This window comes from Glycine max, chromosome 1 (assembly GCF_000004515.6).
Source record: "Glycine max cultivar Williams 82 chromosome 1, Glycine_max_v4.0, whole genome shotgun sequence".
In the NCBI taxonomy this organism is placed as follows: Eukaryota; Viridiplantae; Streptophyta; class Magnoliopsida; order Fabales; family Fabaceae; genus Glycine; species Glycine max.
In genome coordinates, this window is record NC_016088.4 from 29,296,751 (window position 1) to 29,321,031 (window position 24,281).

Consider the following 24,281-nt stretch of genomic DNA (forward strand, 5'->3'; position numbering starts at 1 on the left):
ATATAAGATAAAAATAAAATTTAATTTTGTTGGGTTTAAATATAACACTAAATCCAAATGAAATCAAATTAATTTTTTTTTTCAGTTTGACATATTTATTTTTTAATTTATTATTATAATTTAAAATCTATTCACTAAACTTACATAATTATTAATTATTATTTATTATGTTATATTATTTTAAAATTAAATTTTATTTTCTTATTAAATTTTGTTTAAAATTATTATTTACTTCTGTTTAATATTATAATTAACTTAATTTAATATAAAACCATATCATCAACTCCTTTTTGTAACTTAATTAAATATTACTTGATATTTAATAGTATTTTTTAACAATGGTAGGACATCTTTTTTGTAACATATGATAACATATGAGTAAAATATACATCTTGATTATAAAGTAAAAAAAAGTAAAATTATTTAATATTTATTATTAATTGTTACAATAAAAATTAATATAATTATAATATATAATTTATTCAGTTTGATTTAAATTTTTATAACAAGATTCGAAAAATCGAATCAAATAAAAAAATATATGAGTTTTTAGATTTTTGATTTTTAGGAATTCGATTTTAAACATTCCTAATTATATTATTGTTATATTCACAAAAAAATAATTTTAAAAGTTTGATATCATTTAACATAATTTTATTTTCTTTTATCTATTCAAACAACTAATATATTATTTATTTTATTTTTCCATTCATTTTGTCTACAGTATCTTAAAATCCAATCACGCATCGCCTTCAAATTACATCCCAAGAAAATCAAATAAAGAAAAAGAAAAAAAAAGGTGACCTTGAAGTTAACGTAAAGACAGTTCCAAACTCCCAAGCTCCATTTGTCAAAAAAATTAAAAAAAACTCCCAAGCTCCAAAGGAATATGAATGGTTCTTCTTCCCTAATTTAAATTTTAAACTACCGTAGTAGTGTTTGATTTTTCAAATTTTCCATTTTCCACTCTATTACATTATTACTACGGTAGACTCCTAGCACACTCCGCTTTTCAAGCACAAAACATCCATCGCGCTCCCCCGAGAGAGAATCGCTAAACCTCCGATTGGGCACAAAATAAAAAAAAAACAAAAAATCCAGAGAACGAACGAAACAAACAAAGAAACTAACAAAACGGCACGCCGCAAACACTTCCAAACCAAAAACACAAACAAGAAAGAAAGAAGAACAAGATTTTCAAACAAACCTGTAGTAGAATCGTTAGGGCCGGATATTCGAGTTTCTTTCCCTTATGTAATGCATCAGAAGAAATCAGAGGTTCAGATCGGGAAAGAAAGCGTAGGCGTCTCTTCCGATTTCAATCCGCAATTCCAAAAACACCCCTACCACCGCCACCAGCAATTCTACCCCCAAATCGAAATCGACATATCCCCCTCCCTCCCACCACAGCAACACAACACCGCGCCGCAGCGAACCACCCCCCCTTCTCTCTCCAAACAGAAGCATATTTTCAAGCCCCAGAATGCCGCCTTCTTCTCCGTCACCGTCGCCGCGAAGAGCGCCGCGTTCCGCATGCTGCGGCGCGTGAGGCGCCAGCGCGCGTTGCTCCTGCTCGCGATCCCGCTCCTCTATCTCTACTTCCTCGTCTCGCGCTCGTTCCTCCTCGACCTCCTCTCCGCCATCGCGTTCTCCGCCGCGCTCGTGTTCTCTCTTAACCTCGCTTTCCCTTTGCCGTTCCGCTCGATTCGCCTCAAGGCGGCCAAGAATTCTGCCTCCCGTCCCGCGGCGGCGCTGCCTGTGTTCTGGACGATCGGGTCGCGGCAGAAGACGGAGAAGCGCGCGGCAGCGTCGGGGTGCTGGGTGCAGGTATTTTTTCCCTTTCTTTCTTTTGTTGTTTTCTATCCGGCCAATGTTAGTTGTTAGTTTGTTAGTGGGAGGGATTCGAATCCTTTGAACCTTCGAACCCACGATGTCTCTCTTCCGTTTTCTCTTTTCAACCGCCAAGGCAATCTTATATCACCGGTGCTGGGTGCAGGTGTTTGGGAACGGAGACGTTTACGAAGGGGAGTTTCACCGAGGGAAGTGTTCGGGGAGTGGGGTGTATTATTACAGCAGGAGCGGGAGGTACGAGGGTGATTGGGTAGATGGAAAGTACGATGGGTATGGGGTGGAAACGTGGGCGCGCGGGAGCCGCTACCGCGGGTGTTACTGGCAGGGGCTGAGGCACGGGTTTGGGGTGTATAGGTTTTACACCGGGGATGTGTATGCTGGAGAGTGGTCCAATGGACAGAGCCACGGGTGTGGGGTTCACACGTGCGAGGATGGGAGTCGGTATGTTGGGGAGTTTAAGTGGGGGGTTAAGCATGGCCATGGGCATTACCATTTCAGGTTAGTTTCTTAATTTTAATTCTCTTACAATGTTGATTTTGTTTTTTTGTTGTCGGGTGTTTTGTGTATGCTTGCTTGCACAGCTTATAAAAGTAATCAATTGAAAGTTTAGGATGAGGTAATGTGAAGAGAATTTTGGTGCGGAGTTGAGGATAGGCATTGTTATTGTTTGAATGTATGTTGAAATGACTGTGTGTATGCTTGTGGTGGGATTTTTGTTTGCTGTTATAGGGAGTTTCTGTTATTGAGTGTGTGCAATTGTGCATCACTATGCCCTTGATGTTGTGTTGTATAATCTTTCTTTCACAAGCTAGAATTATAGTAATACGGCTTTTATTGGATGTGAGTGCTTACGAATTTGCTGTGTGCTAGGTTAGTAGGGTTTCTTAACAGTTGAATATCATTTGTAATGTGTGTTTCTTAGCAATTCAAGTGTATTGATAAAGGATTGGACATACAAAATATCATCGTTTTGATCCATTTGGAGTTTCAGTTTTGTCAAAATACCTGTAGGTGTTTTACACATCTTCTACCTTTAGACAAATTGGATTTCTTCAATTCCAGGCTGGTAGATTTGGGTACAAATATGTAGCTTGTTGAGATCCCACATCAACTATAGATATGACCAAAGTAGTGTTTATAAAGGTTTAGGCATTCCTCACCTCATGAACTAGTTTTTGGAATTCAGTTAGCCTTAGACCCAATTCAAGTAGGTGGTATTGGAGCCTTTCATAGATCCGACTTGGTTGTCGTCTGTTGAAAAATCTACCTAGCCTTGTGGCTTTTCCAGTGCAGTAAATGTTGTTAGATTAATGTGTTTTTTGTATATGTTTTATTATCTTTCTTATTTTGCACTCTTTCTCTGCTGTACAAGGGGCTGCAGTCTGCACCCTATCTTGTCATGTACTTGTTTCTTCTTTAATATATATACAATACTCTCAGCCATGTGAGACAAGTTGAGTTCTCCAAAATATAATTCGTAGTTTTAACTTGGTATCAGAGCGGGAAAAGTCTTGCTTTGGAGTCTCATTGTCGTCCGTTGTTGTTGACTGCCGGAAAATTTTCCGGCAAACTCAGGGTTAGGTGTGCATTGTTGAGCGTGACCCAACCCAAGTGGTTTTGAGAGCAAAAGCTCTCTCACATTCTCTCACGTGCCACTACAGCTTGCATTTCTGTCACATGCTGCCTTCTTGTCACTGGACAGCCGTAGCATCGCCACCAGTATGTTCATCAACCTTGTGGACCCATTCCAGCCCCTGTTTGGCTCCAGTTATCACGTCAGAAAAGGGAAATTTTGTTCCAGCCATTCTTGAGTTTCTTTTTGCTTTAGATTTGCTTGGTAACCTCTTTGTACTCCGATAATGACATCTACAGGCCCTATTTATCCCTTCTCTGCAACTCCCACTATCACAACTGAGAAACTCAACTGGAAAAGCTATCGGTCTTGGTCTGATTCAGTTGAGTTGTGGTTTTGTGGTCAAGGATACTATGACCATATGAAGAAGGATGTGAATGAAGTTCCTGTTGAGAATAGAGCTCAATAGTAGAAACTTGACTGCCAGCTATGTACTTTTCTATGGCAATCTGTAGACCCCAAACTGCTAGAGATACTAAGGTCATTCAAGACCTGTTTTTCTTTTTGGAGGAATGCCCGAGATTTCTTTGCTAATGACATCTTTTGGTTTTAGATATTTTGTTACCTTTATTGATGAATACTCTCGATTTACTTCGGTTTATTTGATGAAAGATAGATCTTAACTTTTGTCTATATTCATGTCTTTTTTCAATGAAATTAAAAATCAATTTGGGAAGATTATTAAAATTCTTAGAAGTGACAATGCCAAGGAGTATTTCTCTTCAAAACTTTCCTCTTTTTTGTCCTCACAGGGAATCCTACATCAATCCACATACCCTCACATATCACAACAAAATGGAATAGCTGAATGGAAAAACAGACATCTAGTTGAGATTGCACGGACATTGTTACTTAGTGCAAATGTTCCTTTTCACCATTGGGGTGATGTAGTTCTCACTGCCTGTTTTTTAATAAATAGGACCCTTGAACCATGCGTCTCCTAAGGTATTTGGATGTACATGTTTTGTTCATGATGTTTCTCCAAGTCTTGACAAGCTCTCAAGAAGAACTATCAAATGTGTTTCTTGGTTATTCCCGCCTTCAAAAGGGATACAAATGTTACTCTCCAACCACCAGTAGATACTACATGTCAGCTGATGTTACCTTCTTTGAAGAAACCATATTCTTCTCCAAACAGGATGAATCCAACTCCATACAACAGGTTTTGCCTATTCCTTGTCTCAGTCCAGTAGTATCTCATACTCACACAACATCCAATCAAGGAGAAATTCATCCCTCTTCTCCAATCAATTATCAAGTTGAATTATCTCCATCTTTTGTTTCTACCTACCAGAGCGAGACACAAAGAGATGGTTCCACGGTGCATGAAGACCCTCTTGATTCATGTCCTTCACCCTCAGTTGTCCCTACAACGGATCCCTCTTCATCATCATCTTCTCATGAAACAGATTCAGTTGGCCTGTTGCCCTTAGAAAAGGTATTCAGTCTACTTGAAAATTTTCCGTCTTCCCACTTGATTCTTCAGTTATCTTGATTCAGAGTCAGGGAGAATAGGGCTGTTCCATAAAAGTTCATGTTTTATCTGTGTTCTTTACCTTTTCTGGTCTAGTTTCCATCAACTGGTATCAAAGCTCCCGAATCCAAGGATTTTTTTTATTGTTCGCGGGATTGTCAATTGGGCAGAGATAGAGAGAACTTCAAGGATCTTGGCCAAGTAAACATAAAAATAATCTTAAAGGAATGTATTGAGTCTTGATGTTCCAATTTCCAATGGAGTAGGGAATCCAACAAATTCTTCTGAAAGCAGAAATGCAGTTGTTAGATCTGACCAAAGAGTTGGAGATGGATAGGGGTTGAGTAATGGGCTGTGGTTCAAGATTGGAATTCCAGTGAGACTGCTGGAGGAAGCTCGACATTTCCCTGTATTGGGGAAAAGATGCTCGTGGTGGGTTGAGTTGGGTGTTATTTTGATCTCAAATTGATGTCCGATGGGAACAATTGCAAGTTGTGATGATTGCTGTGGGGATTTTCGTGCAGAATCCATACAAGTTGTTGTTAGGCCTGAAACTGATGACATCTGTTGGAAGATTACAGAGAACAGTTTGAAATCGTATATGTAGGTCCTTTGCGTGGCAAGGATCCAGAATACCTTGGAGGTATTTTTTTAATGGATTTAAGAAAGAAGCCAGGGATGGATTGAAGTTGTACTGGTAGAATCTCTACCAGAGATGATATATTATGCTCAACAGATTGATTAGAAAAACATGGTATAAACAAAGGAGGGGTTTTCTCTGACAGTAACAGATGTGTGGCTTACAAGACTTACCCTACTTCCAAAACAAATGCATATGAAATTAGGTCTAATAAAGTACCTGCACATTCTAACTGACAAGGCTGTGACTCGGTTATGGATTCTTCAACCAGCAGACTCAAGGCTTCTTTTAGAAGCCAAGGAAGGGGGTTCCCAAGACTTTCTAATGTAGAATTACCGGAGAAAATCAAAAAAGGGTTGTGTTTTAGGTGTGGTATGCTCTATAATCCTGATAATGGATGCAAAAGCTAACAGTTTCAATTTTCAAGTCATATTAATGGTGGAATCTTCAGAGGGGGGTGAAGGTGATGATGTGTGAAGGAGATTTTCCTGAATTTCTCCTTGAGAATGAGGTGAAACTTTTGGGGAGTGTATTGTTAGCATACCCCAATAAAGAATAAGGATGAGAGCATAGGAATAGAATGAGTCAGTTTTTCTGACAACAGTATCGATAGTCAGTTAGGGAGTGAGAAACAGAAATTACAGGGGATATATTAAATATTGAGGGGAAAACAACGGAGGGGAACTTTTTGTTTAGCAATAGAGGTTGAGACTTGAGAGGGAGCGTCAATACTCAAATTTCCTGGAGCTGAGAGATATTTGTCTATATTTCTTCTATTCCAGTTTTGTTCTTGATTTTGCTATCATTTTGATTCAGATTCAGGAAGAGTGATATTCAATAAAAGCCCACCCTTTTTTTTTAATCTAGTTTACCGTTTAGAGTATCTGTTCTCTGAAGATTGCACTTGGGTAGATACTTGGTTGAACATCTGAAAATATACCATCTGCCCTTTCCCCTGCAAATCCAACATTGTGGTTAGTATCAGTTTGTTAGATCCTTGGCATGCAACAATTGGTGCTTATTCATGTTATGCATCATCAGTGTGTCCTGATTTCTGACAAATGTCGGATCTTTCTTCTGAAGAATAACTATAATGGCCTTATTGTTAACTTGAATTATAAATGAAATGTCTTTGTCCTTTTTGGTGGAACTAATTACATCTTTTTAATTAGAAATGGAGATACATATGCGGGTGAATACTTTGCAGACAAGATGCATGGTTTTGGCATATATCGTTTTGCGAATTGCCATCGTTATGAAGGAGCCTGGCATGAAGGCAGAAGGCAAGGACTTGGAATGTATACATTTAGAAATGGTGAAACCCAATCTGGTCACTGGCAAAATGGAGTCCTTGACATTCTAAGCACACAGAACACCACTTCTCCAGTTTCTCCAGTTGGTGTCTATCATTCCAAAGTACTCAATGCAGTGCAGGTACATTCGTTATGTTAAGTTATTTCCCTTAGTTCATATTAAATATTCTTTACAGTATATATAAACAAAAGGGAATATTGTTGAATATTTGTTTTTATCTTTATTGACGTTCAAAGGGGCCTAAGCCCAAAGAGAGATTACAAGGAAATTAATCTAGGGGCGGAGACCCCAATAAAGTAAGCGTGCAAAACTAAGCCCAAATGAGCTGGTTGTAACACCCTAAAATTTGAGTTTACAAATACACTTCAAATACCTTTTATTTATCTTTATAAACAAGTGAGTTCAAAGCCTTTTCATGAATGTTGAAATAGAAAACAAAAAGATAGGGTAATTTTTTTTACTGAAATAAAACTTTTCATGAAGGCTCTCAACATTTTTCTTTTTAATGAAAGCTATCAACTTGAAAAGAAAGCGGTATATTTTCAAAAGCTATCAACTTGAAATTAATCTAGGGGCAGAGGCCCCAATACAATAAGCGTGCAAAACTAAGCCCAAATGAGCTGGTTGTAACACCCTAAAATTTGGGTTTACAAATACACTTCAAATACCTTTTATTTATCTTTATAAACAAGTGAGTTCAAAGCCTTTTCATGAATGTTGAATAGAAAATGAAAAGATAGGATAAATTTTTTTACTGAAATAAAACTTTTCATGAAGGCTCCTTAACATTTTTCTTTTTAATGAAAGCTATCAACTTGAAAAGAAAGTGGAATATTTTCAAAATCATATGCAACATATGTATTTACAAAATGTTGTTTCATTTCAAGTTACAAGTTGATATACATAATAAATAGTCAAACTTCAAGTATAACACCTTACATCTTTGAAATAACATCATGTATATACATAAAGATCTGAGATGAGCCTCCATGGCCAACAAACATAAGTAAATAAGTAAATAAGATGACTGAACACATAAAAGTTCATGAAACCTATGTTTATTCTATTCAATACAAAAACCTAAGTCTCGAAGCAGTCAGCTATCCAAGCCCAGCGGAATAAGTGCCATTAGGATGGTACATGCCAGACAAAAGTGAACCCACCAACGAGAACCCGATGAAGAACTCTTGGGGGGATCCTTCTACACTCAAAGATGTTAACCCACGAGCGGAGATTTGTCTTGATGCTCATCATTCAAACCTAAAAGTGTTGGTGTAAGGAGTGAGTACTCCATCCCTTTTGGAATCACAAACACAAACGTTAAGTCCCACACATAACCTAACAACCACCACGTGTGGTTGACTAGCAAACATAACTCACGGTATCTAATTTCGAATTCTACTCTCACACTGTTACTATCTTGTGCCCAACGCCATTAAGCCTCCTAGGCCTTCATGGTCTGACACAACATGTGGATGATGATTGGGTGGACACACCACATGCCGGTATAGGACATGGCGTTCTCACCAACCATGGATACAGCTCTGCTCTAATCAAGAATGCCAAGTGTGGCCTGTGAGTCCCCCACACTAATCGGGAATAAGACCCTTAGTCTGGTTATCAACACTCAACATTTCCCCCAGGTTCTTTGTTCGGACCAACCCCTAGTGTACCCACTGTGTGTCATCCACCCTCACTTAACGAATCCCCACTTACTCTTCATGATGATTGATGAGTAATGTGAATGACGGTTGCGTTGGTACTTGTGACTAGACATTAGAGGATGCATTCCCACTGAGTTGGTCATGCTCCACTCCCGACACAACATTCACTTTAATTCTAACACAATTACACTACCTCGTCTTTCGTCCTTTCCTTGTAATGCGTGTCAATCCTCATGTAGTCCCCGATTGCAATTATCCTCCATTGCACACACACAAACATAATAGGAGAGGAAGGGAATTAATCCTCTTCCCTCTCTAGGGTCATCATCAAAATGGCCCCTTAAGTGGACATTACTACTTGCACATCCATCACTATCGAACGAATAGCTAATCCATAACAAGACATCCAACTAAAATTTGCTGAGGGTTGGACACCCCAAACCTAATCCCAAAGCACAACAATTCAAGATCAATATCATATCCATATCATGCAACATGCCATGCTAAGTGGTCACACTCACTTGGTCTTACACATTTAATCATAGCAAATCCACATAATAATAATCAATCAAAGCAAGCAATTAAGTCCATAAGCTACATCATAATTTCCGTACAATTATACACATGCATACACTTTCTCATTTGGAATTGCTCCTAATCACCGTTTTTTAAAACAACATTCTCATTGATGAAGAAATCCAATTGAGGCAAACCATATATGTTTTTCAAGGTTTTTGGATGTAAGGAATTCAGTTTTGGACTCAAAATCCTCCAATTCCACTCCCATTTGGTCAGATTTCGAAAATGCCCTGCACTTGGCCTCTAAAGTTCACAAACTTGTTTCCTAAATTCCAAGAGTTATAGAAATCCATTTCATGTAAATTTTATTATCAAACCCTATATTTTTAAATATGAGGAACTCGATTCCATGGTCAAAATCTATAGAAAACAAACCCATATGCACACTTCGTTTAAAACAGTGCAGGATTTACCAAAAGAGCACAAAACTTGAAATCATGCTTCCATAGACTATACTAACAAAAATGGGGTGTATTTTATGTCTAGCCCTAGGTTCTTGGACCTAATAAGTTCAATTTTGAGGTCTAGATCAACAAATTCCAACTCCAAATTCAAAAGCTACGATAATAGAGCATGGAAAAACATATTTTTCCCTAACTTGAAAATTAATTTGCCAAGGCTACATAACTCCAAATGAGACATATCATGTATGCTTTCCTAGGATTTTGGGGTCAAGGAACCCAAATTTGAACCCAAAATTTACAAATTCAGTTGACAGAAAACATAGCACCACAATTACAAAGTTACATGATTTGTGTTAAACATGCAAAATCATCATATAAATAAAGTTCTAGTGCCTAACAACATAGCATGGGTCCTAAGAAATGAAATACTCCTCCCTTACCTCTTTGTTGACTCAAGGAAGCAAAGGATTGAGTGTGGGTAGCAAGAGATCCTTGAGTTCCTCTTCACATGAAGATGGAGAATGAAAGAGAAGATAAGCACTCTAGCTTCAAGAGAAGAAAATGGAGATGGGCATGAGAAGAGTGTTGGGAATGATTTTGGGATGCACTATAACTATGATAAACCTCTACAGGTTTATTATAGAAGGAAGAAAGGGTCCAATATAGGATATAAAGGGGCAAACACTTGTAATTGACTAACTGATTGGGAGTTTGTTATATTTGTTATTAGTTTGTTATTTAGCTTTTGATAGGAATCTGTTACAGTTTGTTATTAGGTCTGTTAGGAAGTATGTTTTCCTTTATATAGTCCTTTTGTTGTAGATGGGAGGGGATCTTTTTGGAAAATCTTTGTAACTGGGAGTTCCAATGAGAAAAGGAGAGTGCTCCTTTTGGGGGTACACTTGTTTACCTTGGTTCTATTATGTTCTTGGTTCTTTGTTCAATATAGAGGAAGTTTCAGTATTCTATTCTTCTGTTAGAAAGAGTTTTCTTTGTTAGGATTTCAGTATTCCAATCTCAAAAGGAGATTCCTAACAAATTGGTCCAACCTACCAGATACAACATCATCACAATGGAGAATCGGGTTGGAGCGTTGGAGAAGGCAGTTGATGTACATGGGGAGAAGTTGATAGAGATGAAGACAAATATAGATTTCATCAAAGATTTGTTGTTACAAATGAACAAATAAACACCTTCAGTAGTGGGAGACCATTCCATGAACAAGAATGAAAAGCCTTGGGAAGAAGAGGAGGAGAGTGGCGAAACTAAGGAAGTGAGGATGTGCCTCTTCGTTCTTGGGTCAAGAAAGTAGAATTACCCACTTTTGAAGGTCACGATCCATTGGGGTGGCTGGCTAGAGCTGAAAAATTCTTTGAGGTGCAACAAGTTAAACCCTCAGAGAGGTTAAGGCTAGCATTCATTAGTATGAAGGGAAATGCAGTACACTGGTTTCAGTACTGGCGTCTAAAATCCAAGAATCCATCTTGGAAAGAATTTGCAGACACTTTGATAAGAAGGTTTGGAGGAAACGGGAGAGGAATAGTATATGAAAGACTGGCTTCTCTAAGGAAAACCGGAGGAGTTGAGGAGTATGTTTAAGAATTTGAGCTTCTAGTTGCTCAAGCCAAACCTAGTGCGGAGGACCAAATCTTGGGATATTTCTTGGCTGGTCTGCGCCAAGATATTAGAAGTCTGGTTCACCCACATGATCCTAGGGACCTCACATGAGCCATGTAGCGTGTGACGTTGAAGAAGCAATGAAACAGATGCGGGGCTATGGGAACACACAGGGACGAGGGGCAAGTTCAGGTGCAAGTTTTAGGTACCAAGGTGGCGGTGGAGTTATACCTCATGCAAGGGCATTTGGAGGTGCAAACAGTGCCCAAGCGTCCAACAGCGGGACTCGGAATTCACAAGGATCCATGTCTACAGTGGCCAAACCAAGTTTCTCTAGAAGTAGGGGAACTCAAACCATTCCTTATGCTGAATATGTCAAGAGGAGTGACGAAGAAAGGTGTTATCATTGTGGAAATGCTTTTGGACCAGGTCACCGCTGTCCCCAAAAAACCATGAGGGTGTTAATCTTGGCTGAGGATGAACAGATAGATGATAATGGAGAGATTTCAAGAATGGAAGAGGAGAACGAACATGAGGAAAAGAGAAAGGAAGCTCCTGATGTGGAATGTCAATGGATGGATTTTTTAGTATGTTCAGCAGGAGGATTGACACAACCTCAAATTATAAAGTTAAAAGGTGAATTGCAAGGGCAAGAAGTGTTGATTTTGATAGACAGCGAAGCAAGTCACAATTTTATATCCAGCAAATTGGTACAAAAATTGGGACTCAAGCGCAAATCAACCAAACCCTATTATGTAAGATTAGGGGATGGGAATATAAAATCCACTCAATGTTGCTGCAAGAACCTGAAGGTGCATCTGGGGCCATATATGATGGAAGGATATTTCTTTTTGTTTAACTTAGGAGGAGTTGACTTGATTCTTGGCGTGGCCTGGCTGGCCACTTTGGGGAAATTAAAGCAAATTGGCAGACCCTAAGCATGTCCTTCATTCATCAAGGACAGAATATGATCATACAAGGAGATCCGGACTGTCCAAGGCAATAACTTCTTCCAAGGCACTTAAGAAAGTTGTCAAGGCAGAAGTAGACATAATGTCTATGCTCTGGGTTGTAGAGAAAAGTAATATAGAAAAGGAAGGACTGACAACAGACCAAACCAGACAATTACAGGGGGTATTATCTGAATTTGCAACAGTTTTTCATGAACCAAAAGGGTTGCCACCACCTAGAGGGATAGATCACCGAATTCCAATTAAAGCCGGGACAGCTCCAGTTAATGTAAGACCTTATCGTTATCATCCCCACTTGCAGAAAAATGAAATAGAAACCCAGGTAGCTGAGATGCTGGCTTCAGGAGTCATTAGACCCAGCAACAGTCCATATTCCAATCCAGTTATCTTGGTGAAGAAGAAGGATGGAAGTTGGAGATTTTGCGTGGGCTACCGGGCTCTAAACAAAGCTACAATACCAGACAAATTCCTCATTCCAGTGATAGAGGAATTGTTGGATGAACTAAGTAGAGCTGTGTATTTCTCCAAAATAGATTTAAGGGCTGGATATCACCAAATAAGAATGCACAAGCTAGACATTCCAAAAACAGCTTTCAAAACTCATCAAGGGCATTACAAATCTCTAGTTATGTCTTGGTTTTCTTTGATGATATTTTGGTTTACAATAAAACATGGGAGGATCATTTAAAGCACTTGAGACAAGTGCTGGTCAGACTATCAGAACACTCTTTCTTTATCAATCAAAAGAAGTGTACTTTTGGAAAAACTAAGATAGGATACCTTGGGCATATTATCTCTAAGGATGGGGTATCAATGGATCCCCAAAAGATTGAAGCCATTCTGCGGTGGCCCTTACCCAAGACTCTTAAAGCTTTGAGAGGGTTTTTGGGACTTACCGGGTACTATAGAAGATTCATTTGCAACTATGGACAAATAGCTCGATCCCTAACTGATTTATTGAAGAAGGAAAATTTCAAGTAGACTAGTAAAAGTACTAAGGCCTTTACCCAGTTGCAGCAGGCTGTCACCATAGCTCCTGTACTATCAATGCCAAATTTCTCAAAAAAATTCTCCATAGAATGTGATGCATCGGGAAAGGGAGTAAGGGTTGTGTTAACTCAAGAAAAAAGGCCTATTGCTTATTTCAGTAAGGCTTTGGCAGATTCAACACTCACTAAATCAGTTTATGAAAAGAAATTGATGGCCCTAGTTCTTGCAATTCAACACTGGAGGCCTTATCTCTTAGGTCAGAAATTCACTGTGTTTACTGATCATAAGTGTCTAAGGTACCTCTTGGAGCAAAGAATAACAACTCAGAACCAACAAAACTGATTGGCAAAATTGTTGGGGTATGAGTTTGAAATTGTGTACAAGGTTGGAGCTTCAAATAGAGTTGCTAATGCATCGTCTAGGAGGGATGAAGATAAAGAACTGCAAGGAATATCAAGGCCCTTCTGGCCTGACATTGCAGAAATTGATGAAGAAGTTAAGAAGGATCCTGTCTTAGCCAAAATTCTAGAGGACTTAAAAGTAGACCCTGACTCACATCCTCAATATACCTTGGAGCATGACAGACTATACTATAAAGGCAAGTTAGTTTTATCACCAGATTCAACATGGATCCCTAAACTCCTCTAGGAATTCCATACTTCTCCTATAGGTGGGCATTCAGGTATCTACAAAACTTATAGAAGGATGGCTCAATCCCTTTTCTGGATTGGCATGAAGGGGACAATCACTAATTTTTAGCAGCCTGTCATGTGTGTCAAAGGAGTAAATATCTGGCTTCTTCTTTAGCAGGGTTACTGCAACCTTTACCCATTCCTAAGGCCATATGGGAAGAAATCAGCATGGATTTCATTGTGGGACTTCCTAAATCAAAAGGCTTTGATGTTGTGCTTGTAGTAGTGGATAGGTTGAGGAAATATGGACATTTCATTTTGACCAAACACCCATATACTGCTAGGTCCATAGCTGAGATTTTTGTTAAAGAAATCATCAGATTACATGGAGTGCCAATCTCTATTATTAGTGACAGGGATCCCACCTTCATGAGTCATTTTTGGCAGGAACTTTTCAGATTACGGGGAACTACTTTGAACATGAGTACAGCCTACCACCTTGAGTCTGATGGACAAACAGAGGTCCTTAACAGAACCTTGGAGACTTATCTCTGGTGTTTTTGTTCCGAGCAGCCAAAATCCTGGACAGGATTCATACCTTGGGCTGAATACTGGTATAATACCAGCTTCCAAGGGGCTGCATGCTGCACACCATTTGAAGTGGTTTATGGGAGGCCACCACCTTCTTTGGCTAGGTTTGTTCCTGGAGAAACACTAGTGGAAGCTGTTGCACAAGACCTCATGGACAGAGATGAGACTTTGAAGTAGCTTAAATTCCATTTATAGAAAGCACAAAATCAGATGGCTCATTATGCAAATGTGCATAGGAAAATCTCTCAAATTCAGCTAGGAGATTGGATTTATCTCAGAATCAGGCCTCATAGACAAATTTCCATGCCTACCAAGATACATCCTAAACTAGCAGCCAAGAATTATGGACCTTATTTGGTATTAAAACAAATTGGAGCTGTAGCCTTCAAATTACAACTTCCAGAGCAGGCTCGGATACACCCAGTATTCCATGTATCCTAGCTTAAGAAGGCAGCAGGGCACCATCTAGTTGAACCTGAACTTCCAACAGAATTGCAGGGCACAACAGAGATTTACCAGCCTTTCCAAATTTTGGGTACTAGAACAGTCAATCTCTCAGGAATAGAAGTCCCCCAGGTGCTGGTCCATTGGCAAGGAAAGCTCCCGGAGGAAGCTACTTGGAAAGACACCTTCTCCATCGGTGTCAACCTTGAGGACAAGGTTGTTTATGAGGAAGGGAGTATTGTTGGGAATGATTTTGGGATGCACTATAACTAGTATAAACCTCTATAGGTTTATTATAGAAGGAAGAAAGGGTCCAATATAGGATATAAAGGGGCAAACACTTGTAATTGACTAACTGATTAGGAGTTTGTTATATCTGTTATTAGTTTGTTATTTAGCTTTTGATAGGAATTTGTTACAGTTTGTTATTAGGTCTGTTAGGAAGTATGTTTTCCTTTATATAGTCCTTTTGTTGTAGATGGGAGGGGATCTTTTTGGAAAATCTTTGTAACTGGGAGTTCCAGTGAGAAAAGGAGAGTGCTCCTTTTGGGGGTAAACTTGTTTACCTTGGTTCTATTGTGTTCTTGGTTCTTTGTTCAATATAGATGAAGTTTAAGTATTCTATTCTTCTGTGAGAGAGAGTTTTCTTTGTTAGGATTTCAGTATTCCAATCTCAGAAGGAGATTCCTAACAAAGAGGAACTCATCTAGACCTCCATGGACTTGAGCTTTCAACAATGGAGGAAGAGAAGAAAGGAAAAGCAAAGAACTCCCTCGCTTTCCTTGGACAGCCAACACACAACTAGCGGGAAAATGGAGATGGGCATGAGAAAAGGGACTTACCTACACCTCCAAGGACTTCAGCTTTCAACAATGGAGGAAGAGAAGAAAGAAAAAGCAAAGAACTCCCTCTCTCTCTCTCTCTCTCTCCTTGGACAGCCAACACACAACAAGAGGCGGGGTTGCTTTCTCTTTTATAGAGGGTCCCCTAGGTTTTTCCCTCTCTTTTTCCTATTCAGACAACCTAAACTTAAGGACTTAAGCTCTCCATTAGTCTCTAATTAATTCTCACTTATAAATTAATTCTAGACTGATAAGTTCATTTATTAATCTCTTCTATTAATCTTGACCTAAAATAATTAAAGTGAATGAGAAATTAATTCTCCTCCTCCTTAATTATTTAAACTAATAGTTTCTCACATCTAGACACATTCATGTTCTAAACTTTCATGTATTAGTCTAAATCTCTCACATTAGCCTAAAAGTCTTTAATTACTAAATTGTCATTAATGAAGAATTCTTACTTTAATTTTCTAAACTGCAGTTGACTTTTGTTGATTGATGGTTTGACCAATGGTTTCTACATCTAAACTACTTATTTCTAGACTTGATACTTACATCTTGGTCACTTAACTGTCTAATGATGGTTCTATCTCTTGTATTCACGATTTCACTAAGAATAATACTACCACACTACATATAAAAAAGCACAATGTATTTCTATACAAAACTTCCTAATGTAAGAAAATTGGGATGTTACACTAGTGGTTGCTGAAACATCAAATACTCCAGCTTAATAAGCACTATTTGCCAATGCATCAGCGTAACTATTTCCTTATCTATGAATATGAGAGATGTTAACTAAAGCAAAACCATTCATCAGAATTTCTAATTGTTGAATATTTTATCTTCTTTGTCTACATGGTGTCCTAGGAATATCAGTCTGGAATGAGTTGAGTCTGTCATTTCTGGTTGCTATGAATTTTATTCCAAAGATTAGGATGATGTCCCAGTTTTTCTCTGTACTAACTTGCTTGGGTAGTATTCTTAATTATGATTATTACATGATTCATTCCATTTGCTTGTTTTAACAATGAGTTATTAGAAATTCAGGTTTTGGTTATCCCTTGCGTTCTGCTTTTGAACTCTGTAATAAAATTACTTCATTTTATATTTAGCCCTTGAGTTTGAGTAGCGAGGAATTGATCATGGTTGAGGTTTAAGGCATAAATATTTGGTGCCATTAGCTTATGTTTCACTTAGAATAGGTATTAGTTAAATATTTATTTCAATTTGAGTCTTTACTCTTTATCTTTGAAATTGCTTGAAGAAAACAAAATTTTATTGAAGTCAAGGATACAGTCTACATGCAGAATTTTGGATGTCTTGTCTTTTGTGCATAAAATTAGCTCAACCTTGTAATGGAGGAGAAGAAAAGAATTGCAGACAGTTAGATATTTTACAGCATTATGAGTCAATTTTCATTATAAAATTGTGTTTATTTGTTTAAAAAATAGGAAGCAAGACAAGCCGCAGAGAAAGCCTATGATATGGCCAAGGTAGATGAAGGGGTGAACAGAGCTGTAGCAGCTTCTAATAGAGCAGCCAATGCAGCTAGAGTAGCTGCTGTAAAAGCTGTGCAAAAACAGAATTATCATGTTAACAGTGAAAGCTTCTCAATTCCTGTTGTGTAAAGAGTATCTCAGCTGCTTTTATATTAGAAGAGAAGCTTGAGATTGTAGAAGAAAGCAGCTTCACTAGGTGGCTACACTAGTTTAAGCAGCTTCATGTCCACAGCAATAGTTGCTTTTGGCATTATGCTTTCTTTGATTTGATCTTTTTGATTATTTTCTCCTAGCACCTTACCATCAGGTAGCTGGCTGAAAAAAAGGCAGATTTGTTATCTATATCTGCTGCGGTCCTTGTATAGAGGGAGGAAGGGTGATGGCTTCCATATGGTGAAAGTATTCTATGGATAACTTTTCATTTTCCCACTTTTTGTAAATTTATTTAAATGCAGGTGTGCAGGTGAAACCTACAACCGGCTACTGTTGTATAATCGCTTGGTAAAATAAGGAGAGGAGGAACGTATACAATAAAACTTTTTTTTTTCCTAACTTAAAAAGTTGTTTGGGTTAGATTTGGGAATGATGTGTTGTAAATTTAATTAACTGAGAAAAACAGTTTACCAGTCTTAATAAATAAGTTCAATGGTACAGATAAATAGTTAAGTACTCTTTATATGGATAATTTTCTACTTGATTGGAAAGTTGGATGTTCTTGATTGTTGATTCTTCTGGGTTGCCTTGAAGCACATCACTAATTTAAGTGTTAAGAGTGTCACACTGTGCTAAGAGAGCATGTCACGAGATAATTGAAATTTTATGAAAAAGGGGTAGTTGTCACCAATTTTATTAGAAGTAAGGAAAAATAGAAAGTTGTGCTTTTGAAAAATAGGTTTTAGAAAACGATTCTAGATTAAAAAAATCTGATTATACATCATAAGAAAGGTAATTGAATTTCATTGTACTTTTAATATATTAATTGAAATTAGTTACATTATAATTAATAATGCAGTTAATTAGTATTATTTTTTTATAAAGCAAACTATAGAAATAAAAGATAAGTTTAAAATATTGTTCAAAACAAATGACTGGTTATATTTTGCCAAGTAATTGAGTTAAATGATAGAATATATGTAAAAATGACCCATAGATAAATAAAATAACTAATTACATATAGATGTTATATGACGATATACATTCCCCAACTGGTACATGAACCCGAGATTATATTTATACTCTTAAGGGGTTTATTTTTTGTAGACCTCAAAATGATTGTTTTGCTCTGGAGGATGGAGGATGGGAATGGGAACACAAACTTTAGGATTTGTTGTGTAAGTAGGATACTGTACATCTTGTACACCCAAATATATCTACTGATTTGGTTCAATACTAATATATAAGTATTATTTGCCTTAAAAAAATGATAATATACATAAAATGAAATAATATTTAAGTTGAGAATTATGATAACAATATTTTAATTTATAGTAAAATTATATACCTTGAAGCAAAAAAATCTATAATATATATCTTTGCGAGGGTTAATAATCTTATATTTAGTTCTGTAATAATAAATCTTAATAGTCTTAATTTTTTAAAATATTATATATTTTATAACATATAGTAAAAATTATTATATAGGTGTTTTATATTAATTGTGTATAATATAAATATTAATACAATTTTAAATGAATTTACCATTTTAATATTATATAATACTAAAATCATATAGTATATATCATTATTAATATATTTAATAAAAAATATAGCTTTATATTTAATGAGAATTTATTCAAATTAATTATAAAATAGATTTAATTTAAAAGGACTCTTCCTTTGATTAAAAAAGTTCTCTTTCTAATTGTTTTATATAATTTTATAAAATAATAATGTTAACAACACATTAAAAAAGGAAAATGTGTATAACAAGATGAATATAAAAATGAAAATGTGTCTAAGAAGAATGGCATAAAAGAAAATGCAATATGCAATGAATAATTTAACTTCTTAAATATAACATACCTTAATAGTATATTAGAAGCTAAAGATATTAAAATGAACAAATTAACTTTTCATGATGATTCCCAAACTCATATATTATAGGTATAAATATTTACATAAAAAGGTATAGATATTAAAAATGTTATAGATTTTGTATTATATAGTCGAAATTACTATGCACATGAGTTTAATATTGATTGTGCTTTAATATAAATATTCATACAACTTTAAATGAGTTTACCATCTCAATAATATATAAATATTAAAACTATATAGTATATATCATTATTAATATATTTAATAACTAAAGTTCACAATTAGCGGAAAATTATTTAAATAATTATAAAATAACTTTATTTTTAAAATACTCTTTATGTGTTTTATATTATTTTTAATTAATAATTTTAACAAACATATTAAAAAAGAAAATTGTACTTGCCAAAATTTGGAGCCGGTTTGATGTCATAGTTGACTGTCGTCAGTGCTTACTCCAGTGATCTTTGGGGGGTGAATCTGTCGGTATCCTCTGCATGAGGAATGGGGAAGGGGTACCTGCAAAAAGGAATTATGAAGCTCAAGTAAGTGTTTGAGTGAGCAGTATACGAGTAAAAGGTTGAGTCAAAGTGAATAAAGAACTTGATTATTTATAGTGATGGGTGGAAACCTTAGATCATTACCTAAGAGGTTGTTGCAACAATAGAACAACCTCATTAGTCAAGTGTAACAACTTCGTAACAAAGTAACTACCTTGACAGCCAGATACTCGCGTATCGGAATCATAACGGCCTGAATACCTAGCCGCGCGATGCTAACGTTGGCTATCTAGAAACATCCGTGCTCAGGGTCCAGGGTTAGGATGGAGGGCTGATGAGGACTACTCAATGCCATGTCAGTTGCAACGTCATTTGTGGACCCTGAACAGTACACAAGCCCCCGCAAGCTCTGAGTCCAATCTGTTGATGAAAGAGATTATCCAGTGTTGAGGGTAGTAACCTTGACAAATTTGACGGTCACAGGCCTAACAAGCCCCCCCAGCCTGGACAAGCATTGTCTGGGCTATGGTTGACAGGTTATCTAGTATGAGCATGATTTATGTCCCTTTAGGTAGAGTCAAGTATTGGAATGTCTTATGAGAAAGTTCTCTGACTTTGACCATTTTGACAGTTAGGCACAACATCTAGAAGAGGCGTTTCGTTTCATCCAAAGTAGGCATGTATTATGCACATGTGTCATTTCTTGACACGTGTTGCTTTGTGAAAGGACACATCTTAAAGATGTGTTACGTGGTTTGTGGGAGTTACATTGTGGCATGAATTTTCAGGGAGTTGTTTCCGCCCCCGTCAGTTTTTGAAAGGTTGTGGTTTCTCTCCTTATTTAAAAGAAATTCATGTTACCAAATTAGGTTTTCACCGTTTTCAATCTTGAGCACCACATTTCGCAATTTATCTCGAGTCATCACTTTAATCTCGCCTTTTGATGACTTCCGACTGCTGTGACTTTTCCATTTCTGGATATTTCCAGGTGTGACACTTTGTGATTTATGAGTTTTCTTCAATTTTTCCTCTTCCTTTTTCGATTGCTACTTCACTCCAGGTACCCCCCCTTTTCCCTACTATGTCTTTTTTTTATTCTGCGTTAGGCATGAGAGGAAGTGACTCTAGGGGTTCTGTTCGACAACCCATGGTAGAGCGGGAAGTGGTTCCCATCGAAGATTCTTCATCGGAAGAGGTTCCTCATGAGGTCTCTGATAATGGGTCCTCCCCTTTTGAGAGGTTGATAAGCTTTGACAATGTGGGTGAGGGTAGTTACGAGCTACACACGGGGATAGAATCTCCCACGGCTCTTACGGAGGATTAACCTTCCCCTGATATGATGATCATGCCCTCACCGGTGTTTACCGTCAGTGCTTAGAGTGTTTCCTAGATGATAGTATTAAGGTGTCCAATCTTCTTGGTACTTGCAAGCTTGGAGATCAAGTTTGTCCTAGTGTTGTCTTCCTTCAGCATGTGATGCATTTCAAAACAATTGAAGTCATTGATAAGAGCCTTGGCGACATGATAGTACCTAAGGAGAATTGTTTCCTAGGTCTGATATTTGTTTGCCACTTGTCCTTGGACTAGTTGTGAGTCGCTATAGCACCTGAGCTTTCTTGCTCCTAGCTCCTTTGCTAATTTTAGGCCTGCTATGAGTGCCTTATACTCATCCTGGTTATTTTATGTTTTAAAATCAAATTTGAGGGTCTGCTCCAAGGTAACATTATTGGGTCCTTCTAGGATGACGTCTGCCCCGCTTCCTTTCATATTAGATGCGCCATCTACATATAAGATCCACCAATCAAGGTTGGGTTGGACATTACCAGTGAACTCTACTAAAAATTCTACCATAAACTGGGATTTCATAGGGCCACGAGGCTTGTATTGTAGGTCAAACTTGGACAACTCTATGGACCATGCTATCATTCTTCCTGTCAGCTTAGGTTTTCTGAGCACTTGCTTGATGGGGTGGTCCGTCTTGACAATGATTTGGTGGCTCTGAAAGTAGGGCCTAAGGCGCCGAGCAGAGGTTATGGGTGTTAGTGCCACTTTCTCAATCATTTGGTATCTCTTTTTAGCATCATGAAGGATGCAAATGACAAAGTAGATGGGTGTTTGGTGCTTTCTATCTTCTTAGATGAGGGTTGAACTAATGGTTTCTTCTACCATTGAAAGGTACAAGAGTAGGGGTGATCCAGGCTTAGGTTGATTTAGAACTTGTGGTGTTGCAATAACTTTCTTGAAAGCTAGGAAAGCTTGTTCACATGCTTTGTCCGATGAGAACGGCTTGATTTTCCTGAGTAGCTTGAAGAAAGGCTTCATTTTTCTATGAGTTTTGGAAGGAACCTGGACAAAGACACCAATCTACCATTCAGCTTCTAGATTTCTTTGACATTGGTAGGACTCTGCATTTCTAATATCGCCATACACTTATCAGGGTTGGCTTTGAAGGTGCATTTTTCAGGGTTGAGGCGCATGTCGAATTTATGAATTTCCCCAAATACTTCCTCCAAATTTGCTACATCTTGGGCCATGCAATATGTCTTGACGACCATGTCGTTCATGTAGACTTTGACGTTCCGACCTATTTGATGCTTGAAGACCTGGTCCATGAGCCTCTAATATGTAGCTCCAACATTTTTGAGTCCAAAAGGCATCACCTTGTGACAGAAGTTGGTGTCTTCAATGATGAAGGTGGTATTTTTCCTCATTTGGGGGGTGCATCCTAATTTGGTTGTACCCTGAGTAAGCATCTAGAAAGCTCAACAGTTGGAAGCCGGACGCATCGTCCACTAGCTTGTCGATGCTAGGTAAGGGATACACGCCTTTGGGATACGCTTTGTTCAGGTTGGTGTATTTTGTGCACATGTGCCATTTTCCATTAGCCTTCCTCACCATGACAATGTTAGCCTAACAAGTCGAGTATTTGACTTCTCTGATGAATTGGGAATTGAGTAGCTTGTCGATCTCTCCCCTAATTGTTTTACGTAGTTCTTCTCCCATCTTCCTTTTCTTTTGTGAGATTTGTTTGGCCTAAGGGCAGACAACCAATTTTTGGCATACAATGCTGGGGTGGATTCTCGGCATGTTAGATGGCTGCCAGGCGAACAAATCTATGTTCCTTCATAGGACTTCAGCTATATGTTTGTGCTCATGGCTAGTGAGGTCTCTGCTGAGCTGAGTACATTTCTTGGGCTTAGGCCCAAGTTGTAGCTTAACAAGCTTTTCTATTGGTTTAGGGCCTTTTTTGACGGTGTTTTCTCGAGGGTTAATGTTGAATGTGTCACCAGGGTTTTGCATGATTGTCTCATAGACGATCAAGGTCCTTATTAGGAATTCTTCGACAATGCTCATGACTTGACTGCTTATAACTTGATTGTTGCTACCACCAAAGAGGGGATGAGGTTTGCCCGATTCTCTGACAGGAGGATAAGAGGCAACCTTCAAGCTCTCTACATAGCATTGTCGGACTTGCTTCTGGTATGCCATGACAGTGACAATTTCTCCCGTCAAGGTAGGGAACTTCATTTTGAGGTGTGGTGTCAAGACTATGGCTCCGAGCTCATTCAATGTTTTCTTGCCAATAAGAGCAAAATAAAAAGTGTCTACATCAACAATTAAATATCTTATTGTGAAACTCCTTGAGAGATTTCCCTAACAAAAGTTGGTCATCAGGTCCACGTAATCTCTAGTTTCCACCCTCTCTCTCTGGCAAAGCCTAAGAGTGGTTTGTAATGTGGTTGAATCATGGTGGGTGAGATTTCAAGCCTTTGAAATGTCTTCCAATAGAGTATGTCTAGGGAACTTCCTTGGTCAATAAGGACTTTGGCCACCATAAAGTTGGTAATGACAATAGAGATGACCATAGGGTCATCCTTGTTGATGGGGTTGTTGCCTTTGAAATCATTGTCAATGAAGGTTATAAGAGGAAGAATTCTCGGCGGCTTGACGTCAACAACGTTGACATCGAGATCTTTGATGGCATGGAGACAATGCTTTTGGGACTGGTTGGATAGTCCTCCATGGGAAAATCCGTCTGCGATAATGTTGATGGCGCCTCTAATCTATTGAGCAGGTTCATCTTCCTGCTCTTGTTAGGGTTGGTGCTCACGTCTTTGTTGGTGATGCCTCAATCTCCCTTTATCCTTTCTTTTGTCTCCCCTTCTATCTTGTCTATGACCTCTTCTTTTGCGATGGTCCTCATTGTGCCCTTCGGGTCGTCCTCCGGCCTAGTTGTTATTGGGTCTTTTCATGAACTGGGCTAGGTAACCTGCTTGTATAAGTTCCTCAATCTTGTCCTTGAGGGCCCAACAGTCTTCGGTGTTGTGACCATGGTTGTGGTGGTACCTACAATGCTTAGTTCTATCCAGACCAGGTCTGGGGGGAGGTACGGGGGGTAATTGTATGGGAACCTCAGCATTGATTGCTTGCTCAAGGATGGTGGCCCAATTTTCCGTCAAGGGTGTATAACATTCATACCTTGGTCCCCTTTGAAGGGTTGACGCTTGTCCAGTTTGTGTCGCTTGTCTGACTTGTGTGGGTTGGTCCTTGCGCTATTTTCTCCTTTCTCGCTCCTTTTTTCCAGCTTGTTGAACTTTG

At 38.1% G+C, this 24,281-nt stretch overlaps 1 protein-coding gene across 1 annotated transcript; it reads left to right on the forward strand.

The window, feature by feature from the left end:
- Positions 1-860: 860 nt before the first annotated feature.
- Positions 861-17,781, forward strand: LOC100816562 (phosphatidylinositol 4-phosphate 5-kinase 4). Its single transcript, XM_003517865.5, has 4 exons — positions 861-1,827; positions 1,997-2,349; positions 6,771-7,032; positions 17,101-17,781. Exons 1-4 carry the CDS (start codon positions 1,258-1,260, stop codon positions 17,275-17,277), a joined length of 1,362 nt encoding a protein of 453 aa, XP_003517913.1. The 5' UTR covers positions 861-1,257; the 3' UTR covers positions 17,278-17,781.
- Positions 17,782-24,281: the final 6,500 nt, after the last annotated feature.

Bases quoted from the DNA above. Each gene is read 5' to 3' on its own strand.
- LOC100816562 (XM_003517865.5), top strand. From the start codon at position 1,258: ATGCATCAGAAGAAATCAGAGGTTCAGATCGGGAAAGAAAGCGTAGGC. The intron at 2,350-6,770 runs GTTAGTTTCTTA...CTTTTTAATTAG, and splicing joins CATGGGCATTACCATTTCAG to AAATGGAGATACATATGCGG. The intron at 7,033-17,100 runs GTACATTCGTTA...TTTAAAAAATAG, and splicing joins AAGTACTCAATGCAGTGCAG to GAAGCAAGACAAGCCGCAGA.